At 51.3% G+C, this 26,139-nt stretch overlaps 1 protein-coding gene across 6 annotated transcripts in view; it reads left to right on the top strand.

Moving 5' to 3' along the window:
• Positions 1-26,139, top strand: part of MSI2 (musashi RNA binding protein 2) — a 389,374-nt gene that overhangs the window by 238,797 nt on the left and 124,438 nt on the right. For all 6 annotated transcript variants that reach the window (XM_059997135.1, XM_059997133.1, XM_059997134.1 and 3 more), the window contains exon 7: positions 10,989-11,037. In XM_059997135.1, coding sequence (XP_059853118.1) covers positions 10,989-11,037 — 49 coding nt within the window. The remainder of the gene's footprint in view (positions 1-10,988; positions 11,038-26,139) is intronic.

Below are 26,139 nucleotides of genomic sequence, written 5' to 3'. Positions count from 1 at the left end.
ATTCCCCTTGCTCTCGAAAAGATGGTTTATTTGCATCCGACTCATTACAGCACAGCAAGGTACCCTTAGGAGGGTGACCCTCGCTCATCCACACTGAGTTCACTAAATTGGAATTTGGCGGTCACAGACGTGAAGTCCGTTCCTTCGTAATCCAGCCCTCAGATCCTCGTCAAGAAACTGTGTGTGGGCTTCCCTGGTGGCGCAGTGGTTGAGAGTCCGCCTGCCGATGCAGGGTACGCGGGTTCGTGCCCCGGTCCGGGAGGATCCCACATGCCGCGGAGCGGCTGGGCCCGTGAGCCATGGCCACTGAGCCTGCGCGTCCGGAGCCTGTGCTCCGCAATGGGAGAGGCCACAAGGGTGAGAGGCCCGCGTACCACAAAAAAAAAAAAAGAGAAACTGTGTGTGCCAAGTACCGGGGATAGCAAGGGGCAGTCATTTACCACCGACCCGAGTGCTTTCCTGTGTGTGATGTCATCACTTTCTGCTTCCCAAGGCTGGGGTGAAGCTTTGCAGTGATCATCGCCCCTTTTACACACAAGGAGACTCAGCCGCCAGAAGCCCCGCCCCTGATGGTGTGGAGGTGGACGTGGGGGATAGGGCTTTGAACCCAGGACTTCTGATCAGAGCCCAGCAGGCTCCTTTGACCCCAGGGCTCAGTTTGCCCGGCATTGCTCAAAGCCAGTTTGCTCCTCTGCAGAACGACTGGCCTGGACGCGTATCTCTGTGGTCCTTTCCAGCTCAGATGTTCATGATCTTATCTGAACAAAAAGTAACTCTGCTGAGTGACTGAGTCCTTTAGCCTCTGTTGCCGCAAGTGAACTTTGTTCTCAGCAGCATTCTATTTCTGTGAGCCATTATTTGAAGACGCTTTGGGAATTTAAAAGTAACAATGTAGAATTCCTTTAAAAAATCGTCTGTCGTTTAGAGCTTCCTTCCTCGTGCTGCTGTTTGATGGAGCGTTTGACCCAGGACTTCAGGGGGTGACCTTAGGGACCAGGGCGCCCAGGAGATTGGCTCTCATATGGCCAAAAGGGGAAGGAGCAGAGCTTCCTGAGATGCCATTGAGCCCCATTGAGAAGTTTTGGGGTGAGTGGCGCTTGGTGCCCTGATTCAGAGGCCTGATGCCGTGCAGTTTGCAGGGTTCTGCCGTGTGCCAAAACTGGGCTTCAGATCAGAGGAAGCTGTTATTTCAGGCATCTAAGTGCTGCTACTCCTGAATTCGACTGAGGGATGGGGCAGAGATGCTCTGAGTCTTTGAAGCTCCAGAAAGGGTTCAAAGGAGCCTTGGAGAAGGGATTCCTGTACCAGGTGGGACGGGAAGAGGTGACCTCTGGGTCACCTCTAATTCCTGAGGATTGATTCCGAGATAAGTGGAACCTCCGTCTTCGGCCCCAGGCATTCATTACAAGCCCCGCTGTCTCCCTCAGAATCACAGGCTGGTGGAGAGCAAAGGGGGACCGTTCCTATGACCTCTGGCAGATCACCTCCCCCTCCTCAGGTGCAGTCCAGGAGAGAGAGGGGGGCTTTGGAATCCGATAGACCCTCTACCTCCCGTCCCAGTGACGGAGTGGTAGGCAGGCACCATGGCGTGGGGGTGTCAGAAAGGCCAAAGGTCATTTTAAACCCAAATTCTCTTCATCCGTGCTCTGCAGCCAACTCTTTGTGTCGGCCAGACAAGAGAGCCTGGATAAGCATGGGTTAATGAATAAATGTGTCACCTTGGCAAAACTCTCCCTCTGCTTCCTTCTCCATCCTTGTCAGCCAGTCTGTTAAAGGGGGCAGGATAGAACGTGCCTGAAGGCCTGTCCCAGAGGGTCCAAGGCCCTGGCCTTTCCGAGGTGCAGGCAAGCCCTCCATCGCGTCATCAAGCCACACCGTTTACCCTCCCTATACTCCAGGCTGCAAGAAAATGCAAATAGCCCGAGGGACTGAAATCAGGCTGGGAACCTAGACTCTCCAAGCCTGCAAAACTCCAGTTCTCCCCTGCCCCCCCCACCCCGGTCCCTCCCCAGGCGTATGGCTGCAGCTATGCTTGTCACCGTTCGAGATCGCATTGGCCACGGGAGATGTGGATGATTTTTCCATTTGGTCCTGATGTTTATTTCATGCCCATCAATATCAGCCCATATGAGGACAGATGAGGTGGTTCTTTACAGGCAGCGCATTTTCACACTTGGTAATTACAAACCCTTCCCCTGTTTGGTCAGAGTCTTGGAGATCTATTTTGGCAATTAGCAGTTTAGTATTTGTTTAATGGGAATGCAAGAGAGTGTTACGGCACCTCAGTGCTCCACTAATGATTTGCCTGTCTCCTCCGGAGCTGGCGGGTTTGGGCCTTTTTCGCGGTAGGGGGAGCCTGATGGGGAGAGGCTGGCGGGGTGGGGGGGGAGTGGAGAGGCACATTGGGAAGCTGGCCTGCCCCTCGCCCACCCACAGCACACACTCGCATGCCTGCATGCACGCACACGCTCACAACCGGTGTTGCACACGGGCCGGGGACTTCCAGAGCACGGCAGCCGCCACGCAAAGGCGCCTCGCACGAGAGGCCGTTAGGCCAGATGCCATTTCCACGTGACAGCTGTCAAGCCTGTCGGAACCAACTGCTTCTCCTCCAGCAGCTTGTGCCCGGCCTCTGTCTGTGTCCCTTTCTCACCGCCTCCCTTCCTTCGCAGCCTTCTGTCTCATCCCGGCTGGTGTGTCCCCAGAGAGAGCCTCCTGCCCCGCCCTCTGGGGTAACGCTGGGCCTGGGCTTTGCCCGCACAGCCAGGGCCCCCAACTCCACCCGAGGCTGTACAGGCAGACTCTTGCTTCCCTTGCTCGGTTTTGAGATGGTGCCCCCCGGGACTGCTCCCCCAAGGACGTGCTGGCTTCATTTGTGGCTGTCCCCGGATGTGACCCATTGGCAGTGGGAAGTTGCACAGGGTTGGGTGCGGTTCCCCCACTTAACTGCGTGGGGTGTGTGTGTACGTGTGCACGGGCGTGTGTGTAGGTGCACACATGCGGGGATTGCCAGGGCTGGGGCAGTGGCTTGCAATAAATGTTATGATGAGAGTGCCTTGTGTGTCAGGCGCTCACCACCCACCACCTGAAGGCTTCCTAACAACTCCGGGGGGCGTGCTCACTCAGCATTCTTAGGGCTCGTGTGCAGCACGGACTCTGGTGGTCTGAGCCCTGGACTGAGTCCTGGGACTCCTCTGCCAGTTCCAGCCCTGCCACCAGCTTGCTTAGTGACCAAAGAGCGGACCCCTCAGCCCCCTTTTCTCTTTGCTTCCCTCTCTGACCGTCCCCTCCTCTCCTGAGCCTGCTGGAGGTGATGTACGGCTATCTCCTTGGCTACCTCATCACCTCTCTTAACTTTTTGGGAGAGTTTTAAAGCAGTGTTTGTTGGTTCACTCAGGAGACAACAGAGCTGCGCTGAGGCCTAGGCATTCAAAAAATAGAACACGGTTAAGGGAGACCAGTAGAAAGATGTAGGGATGCATCTGGTTTTAAATCCCAGCTCCATCATTTGCTGCATGTGTGATCCTAGGCAAGTCACTTAATTGCAATGAGCCACAATTTCCTTACCTATATAATGGGTGTGATAATAGCTACCTCAGAGCTATTATGATAACTAAATGAGCTTTTGCAAATTGCCTATTAAGCTCCAGTAAATGGTAGCTATTACAGTAATCATTATTTCGGAGGGAACAGACATTTCATAGCCTAGAGTCTGATATTTACGTGTGGAATCAGCATCCCTGAGTAGGAGGTTTTGCCTGCCTTTATGTAAGTAAAAATATCTGAATCTTCAGAGTGGAGTTGATCCTACACCCTCTGGCAAGTATCTATTTTATAAATTCACAACTGCTCTCTGATGAACACCAGGGTTTGCGTTTCTGTTTTGTTTAAGTTAAATGGGGAAATGAAATGACCCCACAAGAATTAAAAAAGAGTAAAAAAAATAGGGCCAGTAAAGAGTAGAAAAAATAGGGCCAGTAAAGAAGAGTCTTGCCAACTGGGGATTGAACATCCTGGCCATAGTTAGACTTAGGCGCCTCCTATGAAGAGTTGAGGAAATGTACTTAATGCCACTGAATTGTTTATCAAAAAGTGGTTAAAACGGCAAATTTTATGTCTATTTTACAACCAAAAAAGAGAAACTAAGCAGACTGTCTGTCGTGTTACTTAATTAAGGCACGGACGTGAGTTAAAATAGACAAGCTTTCAGGTGGGTGCAAACTAGACATTTTTGAGCCTTGGAATGAAGGAAGAAGTGCCTAGTGGCAGCAGCTGCAAAACCACTCAGCGCCGCTGTCGCTGCGGCCCTTCCAGGGGGCCCTTCCCTCTCCTACTCCTAAGTGCACAGAGATGGGGCGCTGAGGGGCTCGGGTGCCTGCAGCCAGGTGTACCAGAACCTGAGCCCCGGCAGGCAGGCGGGGCTGGCCAGCTGAGATTTGGACTGAGAAGACCAGCTGCTGAGTCCTGGGGGCCCAGTCCCCCCCATCTCCAGAACCACGAGGGAGGAAACTGAGGCTCGGAGAATTTGTAATAATCCCTGTCTTCTGGGGTTGTCGTGAGGACCGAAGCAGTAATACATGTGAAAATATTGATGGTCGCGAAAAAAACCCAGTGATTTCTTTAGGTTTCTTCAAGTCCTGGGTTCAGTTTTTGGCCCTTCTCAGCTCCTTCCAGAACAGAACTTTGGCTCTCTTTTCCTAAGACCAAGACAAGGTGAGGAGAGGCCCCCAAAAGCCACCTGTGGCAGAGGGTCTGCGGATCTGGCGGGGGACAAACAGCCAGTCTTCGGGCAGCTGAAGGTGCAGGTAAAGCCCCTTTTATTTAGGGCCCGTCTCCACACATACGCTGCGATGAAGGCTCAGCTCAGCTGGATTTAGCCATTTAGATCCGTGGTTCTCAGCCTTGGCTGTACCCTGGAATCCCTGGGGGCGCTTTAAACACTCCTCTGCCGTATCCCCGGGACCCGCTCCTGAGCGCTGATTTCACTGGTCAGCGTGTGGCCTCAGCAGCAGGGATTTTTTTTTAAGTTCCTCAGGTGGTTCTGGTGAGCAGTCAAGGTTGAAAACTACCGATCTAGATTTCAACGAATGGGATTTTCCTGCCTGTTCCCTTTTCTCCTCCATTCTTCCTTTTGGGCAGTGATTAAAGATAGACTGTCCTTACCCTCTGCAAGGCTGAAGCATGCTGAGAAGTTTCATTCCAATAAGCTAGACGCCCTTACCAAGCTCTAGGGCAGGAGCGGAGTTTGGTTTTGTGCAGGCTGGTTGGAGGAGGAGTGGAGAGCAGTGCCGCCCTATGTGCAGAAACAATCCCCGGAATAAGGCAGCCTCCGTCTCCAGTGGGGATCCCAGGCTTCTCTGTTCTGGGCAGTCCTGCCTCGTATACGAGACTCAGTCCACTCTTATGACTTTAGTGCCTTGAGTTTATAGAGCATCAGCAGGCCTGTTCAACCCTGCGCACTGTAGTGTCACGGTATCGCATTTATGGGCGTTTATTTAAACTAACGCTTGAAGTATTTGAGTGGGAGCAGGAAGTGAAATTGAAAGGCATTTGTTCTGGGGGAGTTTGGAGAGCTGCGTTTCTTCTTTTCCTTTTCCTCTCCCGCCTTGTGTCTGACCAGATAATTTAAGGATCATTTGAAGTGCATTTTCCTGCTTTGTTCTTGATACCTGTGGTGTGTGTGTGGGGGGTGTATTTGTATCCCAAGAGGGGCAGGACATTTCTGAGGGTGTGTTGGCCAGCCACAGCAAAGCTCTGGAACATCCTCAGTCACAGAGAATTTGCGAAGGACCGGTGGTGAATTTGATGCTCCTGGATGGGGTCCCAGCAGGTTCTGTGGTCCGTTTCAGCATTCTAGGCAGAATCTCTACTGATGGATCCTAGGTGACCATCCCATACAGTTCCCTCCATTCACAGATGAGAAACTAAGGACCAAGAAAGGAGGTGACTTCCCCTCAGTGAGCTCCTCATGGAGCTGGGATTGGAACCTGGATCCTGCCCATGCTTTGTGCCACACTGTCTGCCATGAGATGGCTAAGGTCTCACCTCTGGATATGGTCAACATCTTCTGCCTACTTCTACAATCACCCAGCAGGAAGGTCGGGCTCACAGTAAATCTTTAGACTCATTATAAAGAGGGTTCGCTCATTCATTAAATGAATTAGGATTAGAGAGGCATCACCCACTGACTTGAGTGCTAAGATTGCAGATTTTCCTGGTGCTCATTTAGGGAGGAACATGTTGCCAATTTCTCTCGGCACTTCCAGCATCTCGGTCTCCAACCTCGCTGCTGAGGTGAGATTCAGAGACGGTCCCTTCACATCCTACTACCTGTATTCCACTAGGAAGGTGGACGATAGTTTAATACTCAGCTGACATTCCGCCTTTCACCTCCTTCCACCCATTTTCTTGCCTTTCTTCACTGTCTAGTATTATTTGAGACTGTGTATCTGCTTATAGACTAAAAGCTTTTTTTTTTTTTTGAGAGCAGGGACCATGTATGAGTCACCTGTTTCCACAAGAATGCCATGTAACAAACAACCACAAAACCTCAGCGGCAGACGATAGCTGTTTATTTCACGAGTCTGCAGTCGAAAGTCCACTGGGAGCGGTTCTGCCGATCTTGGCGGGGTTCACTTACATGTTTTGGGGTTGACCAGCTGTTCGCCCATCTAGGCTGGCCTCAGTTGGGGCAACTGAGGGGACTTGGCCCTGCTCCACGTGTTTCTCATCCTCCAGCAGGCCAGCCTGGCCATGCCCTTCTCATGGTGACGGCAGAGGTGCAAGAGAGAACAAGGCGAAACACACAGACCCTCATGAGGCTGGGCCCAAAACAGGCATACCATTCATTCTCTCCACCTTTTTTATCGACCATAAGAAGTCAAGTCCAGATACAAAGGTGGGGAGGTAGACTGCCTTTTTTGAGAGGAACTGCAAAATTACAGGGTAAGGGGTATGGGGTCATTAATGCAATCCATATACTATGGACCTATATAATTCGCCTCTTATTTGGAACTTAGGCTGATGCTTTGCAAGTAGTGCATAGTTAATAAATACATGTCACATAAAAGTAAAGTTAATTGATTAGATTTTCTAATCACAACTGAGCCGACTGACTGATGTAGCCATTAGCTGGAGTTTGTTGGAAGGGAAGTTTCTGTCATCCTAGTAGAATCTGAATTTCTCTTTTAGAATCTGAATTTTTCCTGCATTGGGTGCAGGGACAGCTTGGTTGCCACTAAGAAGTCCCTCTTCTTGTCATCTTTTCTGTCATGGGTTCTGCTGCTGTCATTTTCAGGATCTTGGAGTGTAAGTGTCTGAGAGACAGGGAACAAAGCGGGGGAGAACTGTTCATCACCCTGACGTGTCTCGGTTGCCTCTGGAAGAGTAATTTGGTTCATGTATTGAGCACTGAATGGATGTAAAGAGGGAGAAGCAGCTCTGTCCAGTGTCTTTAGCTTTTGTTCTTGTTTCTGCCCCTCAGAGCAGCACATGGGAGGTAGGGTCCTTAGGCCAGCAGCTGCATCAGCAGCGCCCAGGAGCTTGTTCGAAATGCAGACGCTGCTTCCTGAATCAGACACCCTGGGGCTGAGGCCCAGGGGATCTGTGTTTTAACAAGTGCTCCAAGTGATTCTGGCAGGGAGGAGGTTTGAGACACCCTGCCTAACCCCCGTGGGCCATGGAAACTAACAGTGTGGCTCTCACTACTGACTCTCAGACGCGGGGCGTGCGTGGGGCACCTCTGAGGAGGTCACGACGTACTCTGAGCCTTGCAATAGTCAGGATTACAGGCTCAGGGCCTCCTGGTGTTGGACACCAACGGGGGCACCCCCAACCAGCTCACTTAAAGTCACTTGCCCTGCTTTGTCGTTTGCAAGGGTACACCACTGAGGATGCCAGGGCTGCGTTTTATACCTGCCTTTACACCTGACTTTTATACCTAACTTTATTAGAAGGCAGATCTCAAGGTTGGAACAGGCTCCTCCTCCTCCCCAGACAGACCGGGCAGGTGCCAAGACGTGGGACAAAGTGTGCTCAGGTTCAGACACCTCCTCCCCTTCTTGCCCCCTCGCTCTGGAGACCCCCCAGGACCACTAGGCCTGTGGGCCCCCACCTCTGGTACAAAGAAATCTGTATGGCTGGTGAGGGCACTGTCAACACAAAATAAATACCAGAGCCTTTGAAGCAGCATTTCACCAGGGTTAGCGGTGTTTTCTCCCCGAAGTCAGAGAAACGCCTGTGTCCAGCCCCCTCTTTAGCTCCGTGAACGAGGCCTGGCCTGCAGGCTGAACTCGGCACGGCCAACTAATCTACGTGTGTGTGTGTGTGTCTGTGTGTGTGTCTGTGTGTGTGTCTGTGTGTGTGTGTGTCTGTGTGTGTCTGTGTGTGTCTGTGTGTGAGAGAGAGACGGGCAGAGTTACCAGTTTGCTCTCTCCGGGGCTGAGTACCAGCCGCCTTGCCCGTATCCCTCGCATCCCTACGATGGAGGCTCACACAAGCCTCTTCTGTTTAATTCACATAGAACCGTGAGAAACAGCCCCGTATGTGAGGCCGTGGTTTTCGTTCTATTCAGTCTTTGTATATTCGGATTCTTCCAGTTTCAGCTCTTGCTGTTCTGCCAGATTTCCATCGCATTGATGGCTTCTCTGAATTAATAAGTGTTTTGCGATCGTGAAAAGTTTTCTTCCCCCAAGCACCGGGACTTATCCATATTGATTTTTTTCCCCTTTCTCTTTCCTCTCTAGCTACTTCTTAGACGTTCTATTTTGTAAAGTGTTAATAGAATTTTTCTTGCGCTCCGACGCTGTATCTATTCAGGAGGTCTTTGTGAGGTCCATTGTACACTGGACCATAGAGGAAAGAGCTCTATTCTTTTTTTTTTTTTTTTTTTTGCGATACGCGGGCCTCTCACTGTTGTGGCCTCTCCCGTTGCGGAGCACAGGCTCCAGACGCGCAGGCTCAGCGGCCACGGCTCACGGGCCCAGCCGCTCCGCGGCATGTGGGATCCTCCCGGACCGGGGCACGAACCCGTGTCCCCTGCATCGGCAGGCAGACTCTCAAACACTGCGTCACCGGGGAAGCCCAAGAGCTCTATTCTTTACGACCATGGTTGCCCCCAAAAAACATACACAGAGCCTCCTCCTCACTCATCAGGGTGGAGCAAATATTAGCAGGGCAGCATCAGAAAACATCCAAAAGTAGGAAGGAGAAGAGGGACCCAATTACGCACGATGGAAAGGAGGGGCGTTGAAAATACTTTTTCTTAATTCAAACTATTTATCTCCTAAGGGGATCTGAGTTTCAGTACCCAAACATGGCCAACACAGAAGGGGGGCTGTTTTTCTTACTGTTAGGCATTTTCAGCTCAAAATAAGGACTTGGCAAACATCTTAGAAAATATGGCAGTGGGTGTGAAACGGATGTCATGTTCACCTGCACGATACCCAGCAGGCTTCACCAACCACCCACCCGCACCCCAGGCAGTTGAATCCTCCTTGAGGCCCCGGGTCGGAGTCTGCGATGCCATATGCTCAAACGTGACGGCCCTTTGTAGAAACAAACCGGTTGATCTTCTGGTGGTTTCGCTTGAGGGGTGCACGGGAGGCAGCTGGCTATGGTGTGTTTGGCCTCAGCAGGTGCCTTGGGGACTCATCAATCCTGCCTGGCCGGGAAGGGGTCTGGTGAAGGCACCCCCTCTCCAAACTAGCATCCCCTACTCCCCTAAGCCTGGTTCCTGGGAGAGAGAGGACAGCTCCTTGCTGGAGGAACAGTCACCGTGCAAGGCCATTTCCCTCCCAGTAACTGACTACAGAGATGGGGACCAGAAGGGGAAGGCCCCAGGAGCCTGCTTGCTCAGGCCCGGTTGCTTAGCAACACCAGGGGCCCTGACTCCAGAAGGGATGTGTAAGCTAGGCCAGTCCCTTGGAGGTTTGTGTCTGGCTTGCCTGCGCCTTCTTCCGTTCTCGCCTTGGCTTTGCTCTCCCCGTTATACTTGATGGGCGTCTAGAAAAATAGATTTGACTTGTCCGGAGGCACCATTTTAAACCTGGTCTTATTGCTTTGCCCAGTGTCTTCCCTTCCATCGGAGACTGTCATCTGGGAGGAGTGAGGAATGAATAGCCGATGGTTCTTTTTCTCAGCTGGCTTAGCTCAGGCCCCCAAGCTCCTTTCTGAGCCTTTGAGCTCCAGTGAACAGCGCTTGGTCCTTCGCACCGCACACACACGCACACACACACGTTGAAATTGCTCCAAGCATGGAGCCCTCTGGCTAACAGTTCTGTCCACCCACAGCCATGTGGTTGGATTGTATTTTTACTGCCTTGGGCACAAAATGAATGAGGAGACCAGGCTACTCGCCTGGCCAAATGAGGTACAGTCTGCAAGTGAATGGCTGATTGGTTTAGGACAGCACCTGCACTAAAGATGTGTCTTTTGTGGAGCAAATAAAGGATTGGATCATAAGCAAAAGGAGTGGAATTCAAAGCCAAACCTGGTTTCATAAGTGTGAGTTTCTTGAGGTCCGTGTGGGACTTGAGTGTGGATCCTGACTCTCCAGAAATGACTAAAAGGGTTGCAGGGTGCTTGGGGGGACAGAGGAAGGGACGAGGAAGAGAGACAGAGGATGCCTTTGGTATTTTCCTCTCTTTGATTTTTTTTTTTTTTTTTTTTGCGGTACACGGATCTCTCCCTGTTGTGGCCTCTCCCGTTGCGGAGCACAGGCTCCGGACGCGCAGGCTCAGTGGCCATGGCTCACGGGCCCAGCCGCTCCGCGGCATGTGGGATCTTCCCGGACCGGGGCACGAACCCGCGTCCCCTGCATCGGCAGGCGGACTCTCAACCACTGCGCCACCAGGGAAGCCCTCAAATAGGTTTTAACAAGCAACGTGACTTCTATAACGGAAACTGCCACCCCCCCCCCAATATATAATGTTTTGTGTATTTTGTTAAAATTCCTAAAACAGAGACTCTATTTTGTATTTGTTTTGCAGGTGGAGGATGCAATGCTGATGTTTGATAAGACGACCAACAGGCACAGAGGTAAGAACCCCAGTGTGGGGAGGTTGCCCCTTCATCCTCTCCTGCCTCCATCTCTTCTCACCCCCAGTCCTGCAGACAAAAGATACAGTGACTGTTCCAAAATCAGGCAGGTGGAGGTGACGTGTGTTGTGGATCTCTATTAAGAGAGGGGCCACGGTAGTGTGGAGGGTTGATACTGGACAGTTAAAACACCATTTCCTTTTGGCTTGGGAACCGTCATTTAATTGTGCAGCCACGCCCAACACGTGTTCTGATACACTTTTCCAATCCTTGCTTTCTTAGTCCTTGCTGAACCACAGCACGAAGTGGAAATTATTCACAGCAGTTACTCAGTTGAGTTCTTAGTTTGCATTGGGGGGGGGGGCGTTGAGAAGCACACTGTCAATCTAAAGAGCCCCCCCCCCAAAAAAAAAGCCTCATCCTGGGTTTATTCGATGTTCGATGTATACAATGGGTACAGACCTGGAATGCCCTTTTGTGCCTCTTGGATGCTTGGAGGACATCTGCACTTCCTTGTGTTTTCTCCTGTGCTTACTGTCCTGTCCATGTTTTGGAAAATGGGTTTCATCTTGGGGTCTAAGAACCCCTGAAGTGACACGCGGGATGTTTTATGTTTCTTTTGGGAGAGGTTCTCTAGCTTTGAATAGATTCTCAAAGGGGTCTCTGACCTCTGCCACCTCACCCCACCCTCCAAAAAAAAACACAAACACATTGAAATGATTCCTTTAAACAGAAAATTGGATGACTCTAGAAAATCCTCCCCAGAGGAAGCAGCATCAAAAGTTATGGTTTAGCGTTCCGTTCTCCGGAAGCTCCTGGTTTCTGGGGTTCCTATTCACGGGGCATTAATGAACAGAGTTTCTGAAGGGGGGGTGGCAGGAAGCAGTGTTCTAGAGAGAAGGGGCCAGCGGTCAGTGTTTCCTTGCCACTTGGATGGTATTTAGATGTTTCTTGTGTTGTTTACATTCTTGCTGTCCCCTGTGATTAGAAGCAGTTACCCAGTGCTGACTGCCTGTCTCCCTGTTCTGAGCAGGCAGGCTGAGTGAAAGGGAGGAAGGAGTGGGTGGGAAGCGATGCTTCCAAGGGTGGGAGAAGGAGGGGCTGTCCTGAGTGTGCCTGGGGAACCAAGCATCTCATGCATCCACCTACAGCATCCTTAAAAGGGAAAATAGAAAACTGGGGCCTCAGGGGTGTTATATGTTGGGGAAGGGATGGGGATGGGGTAGAGGATGAGGAGTTAGGGGGAGGCAAGGAGAGAAAAGAAGAGCTTACAGGTGTGGAATGATTGCCTTTGCTTCTGCAACGTTCCGGAGTGAGAGGAAGGTGGTGCCGGTGACGGGCGTTTCTTGACGACCCTTGATCATCGTCAGCATTGCGTCGATCTTTATGGTTTTCCCAGCACTGCTTCCACACGCATCTTCTACCTTGATCTTCACAGCAGCCCACGGAGGGAAAATCACTTAAGTTCTTTATGCCTCAGTTTATTCATCTGCAAAATGGAGATAATATGGGTACCTCCTTATAGGATTGTTTGGAGAGCGTAGTGCCAAGCACATCAACTGTGCATAAATGTTAGGTATTATTATTATTACCATCACCTCCATTTTGTGGATGAGGTAACCACATCTCAGAGGAGGTGCCTTACATCCAGGATCAGAGAAGGGACTCACACCTAGGACAGCTGATTACAAATTCTGCTCTTTTTTTTTTTTTTTGCGGTACGCAGGCCTCTCACTGTTGGGGCCTCTCATTGTTGTGTCCTCTCCCGTTGCGGAGCACAGGCTCCGGATGCGCAGGCTCAGCGGCCATGGCTCACGGGCCCAGCCGCTCCGCGCCATGTGGGATCTTCCCAGACCAGGGCACGAACCCATGTCCCCTGCATCGGCAGGCGGACTCTCAACCACTGCGCCACCAGGGAAGCCCTCAAATTCTGCTCTTTGTGGTCTCCACGTGCAGCAGGTTTGTTGAGAAGGGTGTTTTCGGCCTTTTATTTTCAGGATGGGCGAGGTGCATCTGAACGTGGCACTGGTGCTCAGTGTTAGAATTCATAGTCCTGGAAGATTCCTCAGCGGCCTCTAGGCAGTATTGTTGTCATTCTTTTTTGAATATCAGTGAAAAAGGTAGTTTTGGTCTCTTGCTCTGTGTCAGGCCCTGTGTTGGGAGAGATGACAGATCATCTCATTGAACCGTCTCAGCTGAGCCGGGAAAGAGGTTCGTCATCTGAGGGACCTGAGGGGGCGGCTCACCCTCCGTGTCAGGTCACTCGGCTGGTAACTGACAGAGCTGGATTCACACTCAGGACGTCAGGCCCAGACACACTGCAGAGGAGGCGCCAGGGAAAGTGCTCCCCTGTTTCTAACGCAGATGCCTCCTGCCGTGGTTGAAGCCTCTTCCCCTTCTCCAAGGGCACTGGGCACAGTGATGGGGTGGGGGTCCCTCTGTGACTGGGTGAGGGAAGTGTTTCCTGTTGGGAGCCTAAGGGAGGTCACCTGTGGCCCAGCACTCAGAGTAGCTTCAGGAACGTGGTCGCTCACTCCCCCAAGTCAGGACTCCCGGTGGCGATGGCAGGATGGAGGGCGGGCAGAGCCCCTGGTGCGTGCACGGCACGGCCCCCTCCCCCAGCCAAGGCAGGGCCTGCCCCGCATCCTTCTGCCCTGCCCGCCTTTAAGATTCCTGTGGTCAGTGCAGGACCCCTTACATAATTCATGGAGTCAACAACAAGATGAAAGGCAGGGCCTCTTATTCAAAAACTATCCAGAATTTCAAGATGACAGCAGAGCATTCAACCAAGAGTGGAGCCCTTCTGAGCGCGGGGTGTATGTGACAGCTCAGGCCGCCCGTCCAGGAAGCCGGCCTGAATGGATGCAGCCTGTGGCCGGCCTGATGCTGGTGGGGCGGGGAAGAGAAGGCAGGAGGACCGTGTGCCCAGAGGTTTCAACGGGAAGGACCTGACACCTGCTGCCCGTTTGCTCCTGTACAGAAATCTGGTCCCGCTGTCCCACCTGTGTCGGCGGGGGCTTTGGCCCATGCATGCTTTCCAGCCTCTCCAAACAACTGAGGGGGAGTTTCTCTCTGGACGGGGTGCTGAAGCTGGGGTAATACTTCAGCGATCCAGAGCATTAGGGGAGGAAAGAATTTTCTCTAAAGAAAGAACATATCACGAGAGAAGCACAAATCCTAGATGTGGAGCCAGCAGGCCTCACAGCCCTGGCCTGATGGAATGTGCACTTGGGATCAGGAGATAAGCACAGGAAAGTAAAGTCCTCCTGCAGCCACCTTGCCCCAACCTTTCCTTCACCTCCTCGGCTTCCTGTTTTCCATTATCTTATCAAGAGGAAAGTGCTGCTGGAGCAGGAGCTGAGGACACCTCTCTGGCTGGCACTGCCGCCAGCTCTCTGCTTAAAGAGGCCCAGACCATTAACCCCTCCGTGTCGTCAGGGTACTTGCTTAGTGCTTTCCGTCACCTTCTAACCCAGCCCCGTTGGGCAGCCTGGGCGGTGACTTGTCCTCTGCCCCAGGCATTTTGAAAACCACCTGTGTGCCCCTGAGCTGCGACCACTGCTGTCAGGGAAAACTCCGTGGCACGGGGCCTGGCCTTCTGGGAGTCAGGCCACACTTGCCATTAGGAGCCAGGGGTCGGGGCAGCTTTTCCACTTCCTGCCCCACGGTGGCCGCCTCCTGCCCTGTCCCCGCTGGTCCCGTAGGCACAAGGGTGGCCCTCAGTTCACTGCTTCTGTTCACGGAAGCGCCAGCCTGTGTTTCTTCCCACTTTACATCTGCACTCGGACCTCGGTAGCACCGTGGGAAAGAGCCCAGGGGAGAGTCCGGCAGACAGTGAGCCTTCCAGGGAGGTGCATCCTCCGTCCTGGAAGCAGGAAGGTCGTTCAGCATCTGACTCTCACAGAAGTGTGGCGTCTTCCCACCTTCGTCCTTAGAGGGACCGCCTTCCAGCTTCTGCTGCCCCTTTGCGTCTAGCCAGGGGCACTTTCCCTAAGCTCTCTGAACCCCTCAGGCTCTGCCTCTGGAAAATACATGAACTGGGACCGCTGAGCTCCAGGACCTAAAGTATGCTTCTGGCTTTTAGCTTTTTAACTGGAAGTAGGTTCCAGATTGTTTCCTTTCTCTAACTAGCGGAGGGGGAGCGGTTGTCTCCGGTAGGGGTCCCTGAGATGGGGCTGGGTCTGCAGGAGGTTCATTGGGGATGCTCTTCACGGGGACTGGGCAGACGGAGGTGACGACCTGCGATGCCCTGGGGAGTTTGAAGAGAGGGTGGTCCTTCGGCTGCCCCAGTTATCCCCGTATGTTGATCAGTCATAGGAGGCAGCCCACCTGGGAAGCAGGTGTCATCTTGGGCTTGTACCGGGGAAGTCCTGGAGGGGACCAACAGCTGGGGCCGTCATCCAGCAGCACTCCCAGCGGCTGGGGAAGATGACCTTCATTCCCGAAGGGGGGTCTGACCCCCCCCGCCCCCTCAGAGTGCACACCATAGTGGTACAGGGTTCTGTGTTAACCAGGTTGTGTTAGCACTCCTGGTAGAAACAGCCACTTTCTGAGCACCCCTATACCAGGTGCTTAGCACGTACTGTGGAATCTTTATGAACTGAGCTGCCCAGAGTGGCACACTGGTCCGAGCAGAACTTAGACGTAAACCCACCCTGTCCAACCCCGAGCCTGTGTTCTTAGCCGCTCTGCGAGCACGGGGCTAGGCAGTGGTTTAAAGCAGGAGAGTCGGCGATCTTAAGGACTTGAGCCCCTCCTTATTACTAGTCCTTCTCCACACCTATCCTCTTGCCGGACTACAAGGTACCTCCATTTTTCAGATGGAGAAACTAAGGCATGTGGAGTTTTGGAAAGCCGCACAGCAGGTTCCTACAGCCAGCTGGGGAGCTGAGCTACTGGTAGAAGCTAGGGCCTTCCTTGGCCCCGCCCATCACTTCATTTCGCGCCTTCTCTGAGACCCTCTGTGCCCAAGGACAGAGAGAATGGTGGCTTTCCAGCCTTTTCAGAGTCATTGCATTTGCTCTCTAAACGTCCTTAGAGGTGGGCTGAAAAATATTGGACTGATCATCAAAGGATTTAATCATTGGGGAAAAGTTTGTCGCTTTACCCTTGCAGAACTCAGATAAGATCTTGAATTCAGCTTTAGGTATTGATCCCAGAGTGGGGCTGGAGGTGGGCAGGGAGGGAAGAAGCAACAAGGTGCTATCCTTTCTGATTTGCTCTTTGGTGGGTGGTTGGGGGGACGCTGGCTGAGAGCGAGGGGGCTGGAGGACTCTCCCTGTATCCGCCCTGTTTGAGACAGTGGATGGCGGCGATGCTGGTTGCTGAAATACATCTCTCACTCACCTCCTCATGGGGGTAGGGAGCCCCCCAAGAGCTCATTCCAGGGGAGCCTCAGATGTGCTGCCTCCCTCTGACCTCAGGGCCTGCACAGCCAGGTCCCTCCAAGTCTGGCGCGTCAGGGGAGAGCTGGGTGGTTGGGGGCCCAGTGGAAAATGAGCTGGATGTCTTTGAAGCTTATCAGGTGGCCTGGTGAGGGTCAGCTGGAGAGGGAGTGGTTTCTGGCGAGTAGAGAGGAGAGACCTGGGGACAGGCCTTCTCACTCCCGGTGGCTTCCATTACCCAGCAGGCCTGTTTGCTCCGGAACATTGCCAGAGGCGAAGGAACAGGATACAGAGAGAAAAATAAAGATCAGTGTGATGGATGACTCCTCTCCGGACTGTTAGCAGTTGCTTATTAAGTGCAGTGCTAATGGCTTTGGAGAGGAACAACAGCTCCGAGGCAGTCTCCTGTTCTGTGGATCTCAGAGAGCGCCATCCCCAGCAGGCTCCCTGGACAAAGAAAGTCCTCCCTCTCCCAGGGCGGCTGTGCCCATCGGGAGTTACCAGGCTGGAAGGGCGCCGTGGTGGGCCCTGTGGCTGGAGGGAGCAGCCTTCTGCAGTCTCACCTCAAGGCAGCAAGACTGAGCTTGGCTTCTCCCAAGAAGCTCATACAGCATCTCTATCCCCAAAAGCAGCTGGCCGAAGTTTAAGGTCTTGATAATTTGCGTAATTAGTTTATTTATTAAAACGGTGCCTGTGCGATGTAGCTGAAGCTATATGATAGAAGACACTCTTTTCTTTTTCTTTCAATAAATTTACTTATTTTATTTATTTATTTTTGGCTGCATTGCGTCTTCATTGCTGCACGCGGGCTTTCTCTAGTTGCGGCGAGCGGGGGCTACTCTTCGTTGCGGTGCGCGGGCTTCTCACTGCGGTGGCTTCTCTTGTTGCGGAGCACGGGCTCTAGGCACGTGGGCTTCAGTAGTTGTGGCTCGTGGGCTCTAGAGTGCAGGCTCAGTAGTTGTGGCGCACGGGCTTAGTTGCTCCATGTGGGATCTTCCCAGACCAGGGCACGAACCCGTGTCCCCTGCATTGGCAGGCGGATTCTTAGTGACTGTGCCGCCAGGGAAATCCCGGTAATGCTTTCCTAAGGAGAAAAAACAGCCCTTAATGTCCTGACTCCCTGCCAGACACTCACTTTTGAAATTGACCTCTGAAGTCCAGACTGACTCTTTTCTTGTATACTAAAAGATGATTAAAAATCACACTGTAATTGTTTGTTTATTGATGCCCATTTCCCAAGGGGGGAGGGGGAAGCGTAAAAGGAGTTTCACAGAGGCGTAAATTAAATTAAAAATAAAAAAGCATTGCTTCATTTGTAGGTGTGGGGTGTCAAAGATAATGTATGTGTGTTTTTCCTAATGAGATTCTAACATTTTGACTTTATTTACCTGGGAGAGAGGGTTGGGACTCTACAACCCATAAATGTGACTTTGTAGGATGGAGGAAGGAGTGTGTTTGACAAAGAGGATAAGTCCCTCTGGGTGGGAAAGGGTTGTTGGCTGGGGTAGAAAGCATGATAAGGGTTTGGAGAATCACAGCTGGGGAGGACACTTGTGCCAATGGGACACGATGGCATCCTGCGCAGCACCGGTGCCCAAGGTCAGGGTCTAGAGCAGGATTTGCTGCGGGGTCTGCCCTGCTGGAGTCATGCCCTTTGCGTTTCCGCCGCCTCACAGATCTGCTCTCTGGTCCGCTGATGCTGTTAGGTACCCATCACTCTCTAACGCAAGTCTGAGATGTGTTAAGGGTTTAGTGGCAACCTGTAAGCCAGTAGCTGATTACTATTGGTACTGAGCCCAGTTCTGCACCTAAATTGGAAGCCAGTCGACAGGAAAGCTGCTGGTGTGTCACAGGCCACTAACACCAACCAAGGGTCTCGGTCGGATAGAGCTTCCAGCCTAGGCTGTACTGTGATGTGGTCACCTAGCACGTCTGTGGGCTCTTTTCATGCAAGTAGAGAGTTAGATCAGGTTAGGTGATAAATCCTCGTCTCTTCCCAGAGTAGATTGATGTCAGTGTGGGGCACCTGTTTTAGAAAGGTATTGAGGGACTTCCCTGGAGGTCCAGTGGTTAAGACTCCACGCTTCCACTGCAGGGGGTGAGGGTTTGATCCCTGGTTGGGGAACTAAGATCCCGCATGCCGCGCAGAGGCCAAAAAAAGAAAAAGGTATTGATACATGCGGAGTCTAAGGGAGAATGTTAGAATGGGGTAGAAACTCAATATAATTGAATCTCCCCCATCCCCCCTGGATAGAAGAGCCTGGCTGGGGTGCTGGCAGTGATGTGTAATTTGCCGCCTTTGGGTACTTGGAGAGGTTCTGTTGGAAAACAATTACGTGCAGGCTTGAAATCGGCACACTTCAGTTAGAACGAGGAAGAACTGGCAAGCCCCACAGCGGTGTGCACGGACAGCCACGTGCCCCTCCACTAGATTCTGTGCTCCCGGCGGGCTCGTTTTAAAGCTGGGCTGCCTAAGGGGGTCCCCACCAGGAGGGTGCATCTAGGGCTTTGCCCAGAGGCTGTGCAGCCTGGCCCCCCCGCCTCTGGCCCCCAGCACAGTCCCCTCAAGGCCTGAGCTGTCACCGGGCCCATCTCAGGACCTCCTCCAGAGGAAGGGCGGCCACAGAGGGTGAAAGACGGGAGCGGGGTAGAGAGCTGCAGCCCCTGCCCTGAGCCATCTCTCAGAGACCAGCCCCCGGAGCTGTCTGCACATTTTATTTTTCTCGTTAAATAAACACCATTAGCCTTCCCGGAGAAATTGGTGCAAACGTGACCTCGCAAATAACCAATTAGAAGGGCAGGGTTGAAGGGGACTGTGAATTTGCAAACATGTAGAGGAGGCCATTAAAGATGCCTGTAGCTGTCCCAGCCCCGGCAACATCGATCTGAGACCTTAATTTTATTTCTGACAGGAAAGCAAGGAGCACACTTTAATTTTTTTCTTCCCTGAGCTAACTGTATTCCGGAAGCGCCCATTCCGGCGCTGTCTCTTGAGATATTCATCAACATGGGAGCTCAGTTTCTGTTCACCTGCTTTTCCTGTGGATGGGGACTCACACGGAGCCCACAGCGCCCTGGCAACAGGGCAGGCCAGGGTGGGGGGCGGGCATGGCCCCCTGGATGCCCCTTGGTGTCCCAGCTGGAGGATAAATCTGAAACTCCTTTCCTTCGGAATAAAAGCCCTGGCACCAGAAGGGTGGTGAGCTAGTAGATCTTCCTTCCTCCCTCCTGGCTGTGGCCCACGGAAGCAGAAAGGGAGTGGGCCCAGGGTCAGCCACTTCATTGACCCAGAAATGGTTTTTTGTGGAGAGAGACAATGAGGCTTTTGTTCGGCCCTGTTCCCATAGAGGCCCAGCTCCCAGCTCCGACTCTCACATGGTTTCAGATCTCTGAAGAGAGAGGAGCCTTCAGCTTGGCCCCTTGGTGAAAAGCATCCCCTTTCTTAGCATCACGGCGCTGCTAGGGGTTGAGCGGGGGGACCAGAAGCCGGGGCGCCTGCTTCCTGCTGGGACTCCAGGAGCCCCCGGGATTGTTCAGCTCTGCGCTTGAGCTTCTGTTTGGGCCCTGGGTTCGGAGGACATTCCCTGGCCCATCTGTGTCTCTGTCACAGGACACACGGGAAGGAGCTTGAGTTTAGTGCTGCCCATACTTGGCTTCAGTCCCAGCTTCCCTGGGCGCCATCTCAGGTGGTCCCCGAAGGGCTCTGAGCCCCGTTTCGCTCTCTGGAGGCAGTACATCTGCTCTGCACGAGTTAATGAGCCACTTGCGAAGTGCCCACCGAGAGTGGTCAATGCCAGTAGCCTTAGTGCTTTCCTTTCCCCCTTAAAGAACTGCCGATTTAACTTCTTCAGGCAAGTTACAATGTTTATTTGAACTTTTTAAGACCTAGTCTTTAAACAAAGTTTTCCCCTCCCCTTCACACATGAAACATACGTTTGCCTGTGCATGGAATATTTCTGAAAGGATAGTCACAAAACTGGCAACAAAGAGTGAGAATGGCCAAGTGGCTTAGAGCACGTGCTCTGGAGTCAGACAGCTGGTGTTCACATCTAAGGTTTGTGACGTCATAACTGTGTGACCTTGGGCAAGTCACTTACACTCTCTGTGACTCACGATTCCTCATCTAAAAAACAGGAATGATGCCATCGGGTTAGCCTGAGGCTTATTAAATCAGTTAAGAAGTATAAGGGACTTGGAATAATCTCCAGCTAGAGAAAGCACTCGAATATGTTTTATGCACAAATATATATACTCATCCGTGCAAGTATACATAAATAAAAAACAGCATTTGCTTCTGGGGAAGAGGATTAAGTGACCAGTGGTCCAAAGATACAGGAAAACTTTTCACTTTATACTCATTTACCTTTCGAATTTTCGTACCCTATGCATTTATTACCTAGTCAAACAAATACTTTTTTAGTGTAATAAGCTTTTACAATTCATCCCAAGTTGAATTGTAAATATAGCGATAGAACAGCATGAGAGAATTTTCAAAAGGAAAAAGTTCATCCCATCTCAGTATGCTAACACAGTAACTGTTGTCACTTCTACCGTGTTCCTGACACTGGCGTAAAGATTTTTAAACTTGGTTGTCTTTATGGGGTTAGTAGAACATGTGGCATCTCAGACTTTGCTGAATGAGGGATGGGTCCCGCGTCATCTGAGTTTTCTGTCCTGCCAGGGAGAGGGGGCCTCGGAGCTCCAAACAGGACTTGATTATATGCAGCTGAGAATCCTTTGCCTCTGAGTCACCTCTGTCTTTTTCTTTCCATAAACAGAGACTCGGATGGATAGATGAGGATTTTCTTAGTAGTTTCTGCTTTTCCAGACAACATGCTATTAATAGGATAGCCAGACCGGCCCCAGTATGAAAAGAAGCCCCGTTTGCTTTAGTTTATCCCAGAGCAGAGGTGAGAGAGGTCAGAACAGAGAGACCCTTCGTTCCAGGAGTCCAAGGTCTTTTTAATTAAAGAAAAAAAAGTTGAAAGCATTTTCCTAACCCAAGTTATGATTACTAAACATGTGGGGACCTTATACAATGTGGCACATACAGAATCCTCCTCTGTGCCCCTGTTGCTTGTAGCTTAAGAGTCAAGGCAGGTACCCAGTTAGTGAAGCTCGTGAGTTGTCTGGTGGCAAAGGGGTGAGAGCCTAGGTCCCCAGTCGCACTGCTGGGTTCAAATTCCAGCGCCACCACTCAGTAGCTGTGTGACCTTGGGGCAAGTTATTAAACGTCTCTCGACCTCAGTTTTCTCATCTGTTTAATGGGGAATGTTATTAATTTATGGACTTGCGAGGTTTAAGAGAGAATTTATGTGAAGCATCTGATGTTTATACTCTCTGTAAGTATTAACTTTATTACTATCATAATAAAGTTAGGTTACTGTTATGTTACTACTAATAAGAATAGTGTTACTATCACTCCTTGAGGAATGAAGGCTAAAGCCTGCTGACTGGAGAAAATATTCACACTCTAGAGAGCTGTCGGCAGACGCTGTTAGCTTTTCCTTCATCTTATGGGTTGAATTGAATCCCCCTCAAAAGGTATGTGGAAGTCCTAGCCCCTTTGTATCTCAGCATGTGACCTGAGGCAGAAATAGGGTCTTTGCAAATGTAATCAAGTTAAGATGAGGTCAGACGGGGGTAAGTTGGTTCAATACGATGGGTGTCCTTCTAAGAAGAGGGAGGACATGTGAAGGGAGACACGGAGAATGTCACATGACCACGGAGGTGGAGATTGGAGTGTGAAGCTAAGAGAAAGGCATGGGACAGATTTTCTCATGGAAACTTCAAGGGGACGTGGCCCTGCCGACACCTTGATTTTGGACTTCCAGCTTCCAGAGCTGTGAGAGAATAAACTGCTGTTGTTTTAAGCCCCCCAGTTGGTGGTGCTTTGTTCAGCAGCCCTAGGAAACGGCATGCAGAGGACAAAGCAGTGCTTCCTGTCGGGCGAGTTCCCTGCTCACCCGTGGCCTGCAGCCTCCATGGGCGAACACAGCCGTTTCTCCCCGCAGGTTCCTGTCCACATCACAGCTGCTCCCTCCGCAAAATTATGTGCAAGAGAAATTAGACAAAAGACCTTCTACTTAAGAGAACACGGCCCCCAGATCCTGATGTAGTTCACGGCCTGCCCGAGTCTAATTTGGCCAAAGACCATGAAATTGACCTTAGGGTGTTAGAGATAACTTCTTGGTAGAGAAAGACACTTGAAGAACTCTGAGGTTTAACGTTGAATTTGTAGCCTTCGGAGCGCAGTCATTTCTTTCTAAGCCAAGGATTTACCAACACACCTAGGAGGTGTCGGAACCCCCAACTCCGAGAGTGCAGACCATACCCAGCAGACTGGTATTTCCAGCTGGTTCATTCAACCTGGCTATTTAGGGAAGTGGAAATAAGGCCAAAAAAAGAAGAGGGAGAGAGAGAGAGAGAAAGAGAAGGAAATCAGGAGAACTCATATGTATGACAGCACAAACCTTACCATCCTTACGTACCTGCCCCGACTTCCACCCTGGAAAACATAAGAAAGAAAACAGCAAGACAACACTGAACTTCAAACCCTGCCAAACAGACTTCTTGATTTCTTTATGTTGTCCCAGCAACCCTTCCGGGCAGGAACAATTGCCAAATTCAATCCTAGAGTGAGTTTCTGAGCTAAATTAATGCTGTTGAGGGTCAAAGTGGTAACACCTACAAGGTCTCCGGGCGGAGGACGCCGGCAGGCACAGCGTAATTAATAGTTGCAGCCCCGGATGTGCTTCTCTTAATCCCCGGGTCTGGTTGGCAGACCTGGCGGCGCGCAAAAGTAACTGGCATGGTTTTACTGTGATCAAAGTTGTGTGCCTTTGAGGACTCCCTACAAATCTGAAATTTCTTCCTCAGCTTGCCACCCCATCTTGATATCAGGACGTAATTGAAAGGGCTTCCTTCTCTCTGAATGTTTCCAGCGCTGGTGCCTGTGTCCCAGCACCCCAGGCGGAGCCGGCGCCTCTGCACCAGGTCTGCGACGCGCGCGGTGCCGACATCCGATTTATTATCTCGGAGGCTGGGCTGGTTCATGGATGATTCATGACTCTGCTTTCCACTGCTGCTGGAGGTGACATCATCCATCCCGGGCCCAGAATAGATACAGAGGCAACAGTGGCCCCTGTTCCGTCTCTCACCAGCCCCGGGCTCCCTTCCGTATCACACCCAGCAGCTGTGTGTTCGCTGAGTAGAACGGTGGTGGGTGGACCCAGAGAGCCCGTCGGAAGCATCTCCTTAGTCGGAGGCTAAAAGTGTGTTTCGACGCTGCAGTAGCTGCACAATAAAGCGGAGGAGGATACTTGCCCGAAGTTCACCTCTTCCCCTTCTGTTCTTTTAGTTGGGATTTAGATTTTAGTCGTAACCCTAAGAGCTCCGTTAACTCCTGTGGCCAGCTTTGGTTTTCTCACTTGGAGACGGGGTTGGTTGGGAAGGTCTGGGGGACATAGGCCATCCCACAGCCCAGCATTAGACGCCCGTATGATGAATGATTGCTGTCACATCGGAGGTCTGGACTGCATCAGCAGTTTTCAGCCCTGGGTGCACGTTAGAATCAGCGGGGAGTTTTTAAAACATACTAATGTCTGGAGCCCACCCCAGATCAATTAAGTGAGACTCAGGGTTGGAGCCCTGGCTGAGTGTTCACGTTTCCCCCAGCTGAAGCTGATGTGCCAACAGGGCTGGGAACTCCCGGGTCACGTGACCTCCCAGGACCCCCCCTCCAGCTTTAAAACCTTTTAAAAAGCTGTGCTTCGGATCAAGCCTTTGACCCCACCCTTTTCTGGGCAGTGGGGTGGCCTGTGCCCTGGTGTGTAAGCCCAGGAAGGGTGGTGGTGGCCTCCGGTGATGGATGTGGGGAGTGGGAGGTATGAAAAACTACCATCCCATTGTGCCGGGTGTGAATCTAGTGACCCCCTCCCAAAACACTGCTGGCTTCCCATCACTGTTAGGATGAGGCCTAAAACGCTGACGCTGCGCTGCAGAGTCGTTGACTTCCGGCCCTTCTTCGGTCTCCAGCTTCACCCCAGACATGCTCCCTGCAGCTACGCTGACCTGGGCCCTTCCTTAACAGGGCCGCCCACACAGGCTGTTCCTTGGGCTGCCAGGAACAGTCTGTCTCTCACTCCTGGCCAGCTCCTCAGCTTTCAGGCCTGGGCTTAAGTGTCCTTTCCCCTGGGGACATCTTCTCGAACCGCAGACAAGGTTAGCTCCAGCCATGTCTGTGCTCCTCGCAATTCCTTTCTGGCATCTCTCGGTTCTTAACGATTGTGTTATCTGCTTGATGGTTTGGTTCTTCTCTGTGTCTTCTTCCCCCTTATAGTTCCCGAGCTTGGCAAACAGTATTAACATATGACCAGAGGGCGGCTGGCGGACAAGCAGGCCCTTCTCACCTTGGTCTCATTTGGCGGAAGGTGGAGAGCGCGCAGTCTGCACTGCTCTGCTGTGTGCTCCCCCCGGCTCCCCGCCCCAGCCGAGACCTGCTCTAGCAAAAGGGGGGGCGGTGTGTAGAAGCCGTGTCAGGAGGATGGTGCTTTCTGGAGAGGGCCTTGGAGAACTGAAGAGATGGTTCTGAACACTTCTGTTTTTCCAGCACCTTAGGAAGGCACAGTTGTCCAGCAAACTCATGGGAGTTCTTTCTTTCTTAAGAGGGGGAAAAAATGCCCTTGGTATTGTTTTTTTCTAAAGTTGATATTTATTAAGATAATATTTTCGACAAAATATTCTGCAAATAATTATATTTTAAAATTCTCATTAAAGTGAAACATTCTTGATCGTAACCCAGTGACTGAAGTATTTTCCTTGTTGTTTTTTTAATAGATCTTTATTGGCGTATAATTGCTTCACAATAAATACTGTGTTAGTTTCTGTTGTACACCAAAGTGTACGAGAAAGTTTTGTTTTTCAAAGAATTTTTTGATTTCCTGTAAGTCATTGAACTTACTGCTGTAAACTAGAGTCAAAATGGATTGTTCACTTTAAAATATTAATTTTTTTAGTAGATCTTTATTGGAGTATAATTGCTTCACAATACCGTGTTAGTTTCTGTTGCACAACAAAGCGAATCGGCCATCTGCATACACGTGTCCCCATATCCCCTCCCTCTTAGCCTCCCTCCCACCCTCCCTATCCCACCCCCCTAGGTCATCGCAAAGCACCGAGCTGATCTCCCTGTGCTATGCTGCTGTTTCCCACTAGCTAACTATTTTACATTCGGTAGTGTATATATGTCGATGCTACTCTCACTTCACCCCAGCTTCCCCCTCCTACCCCGTGTCCTCAAGTCCATTCTCTACGTCTACATCTTTATTCCTGCCCTGCAACTAGGTTCATCAGTACCTTTTTTTTTTTTAGATTCCATATATATGCGTTAGACTATGGTATTTGTTTTTCTCTTTCTGACTTACTTCACTCTGTGTGACAGACTCTAGGTCCATCCACCTCACTACAAATAACTCAGTTTCGTTTCTTCTTATGGCTGAGTGATATCCCGTTGTATATATGTACCACATCTTTATCCATTCATCTGTCGATGCACATTTAGGTTGGTTCATTGGTATTGTTGTAGTCGCCCTTTACAGCTGATCTGGAAGAAAGGCTGAAAATATTGGTTCCGTTTTTTTTAAAAAAGGATCAGTCCTGCACTCCTAACCCATGATGCCTGGTGCCACCTCGTGGGCTGGTGAGAAGGCTTACTCCA

The sequence above is a fragment of the Delphinus delphis genome, chromosome 19 (assembly GCF_949987515.2).
Source record: "Delphinus delphis chromosome 19, mDelDel1.2, whole genome shotgun sequence".
NCBI lineage: Eukaryota > Metazoa > Chordata > Mammalia > Artiodactyla > Delphinidae > Delphinus > Delphinus delphis.
Note: the sequence above shows the minus strand (reverse complement) of the source record. Positions and strands in the feature narration are given on the sequence as shown.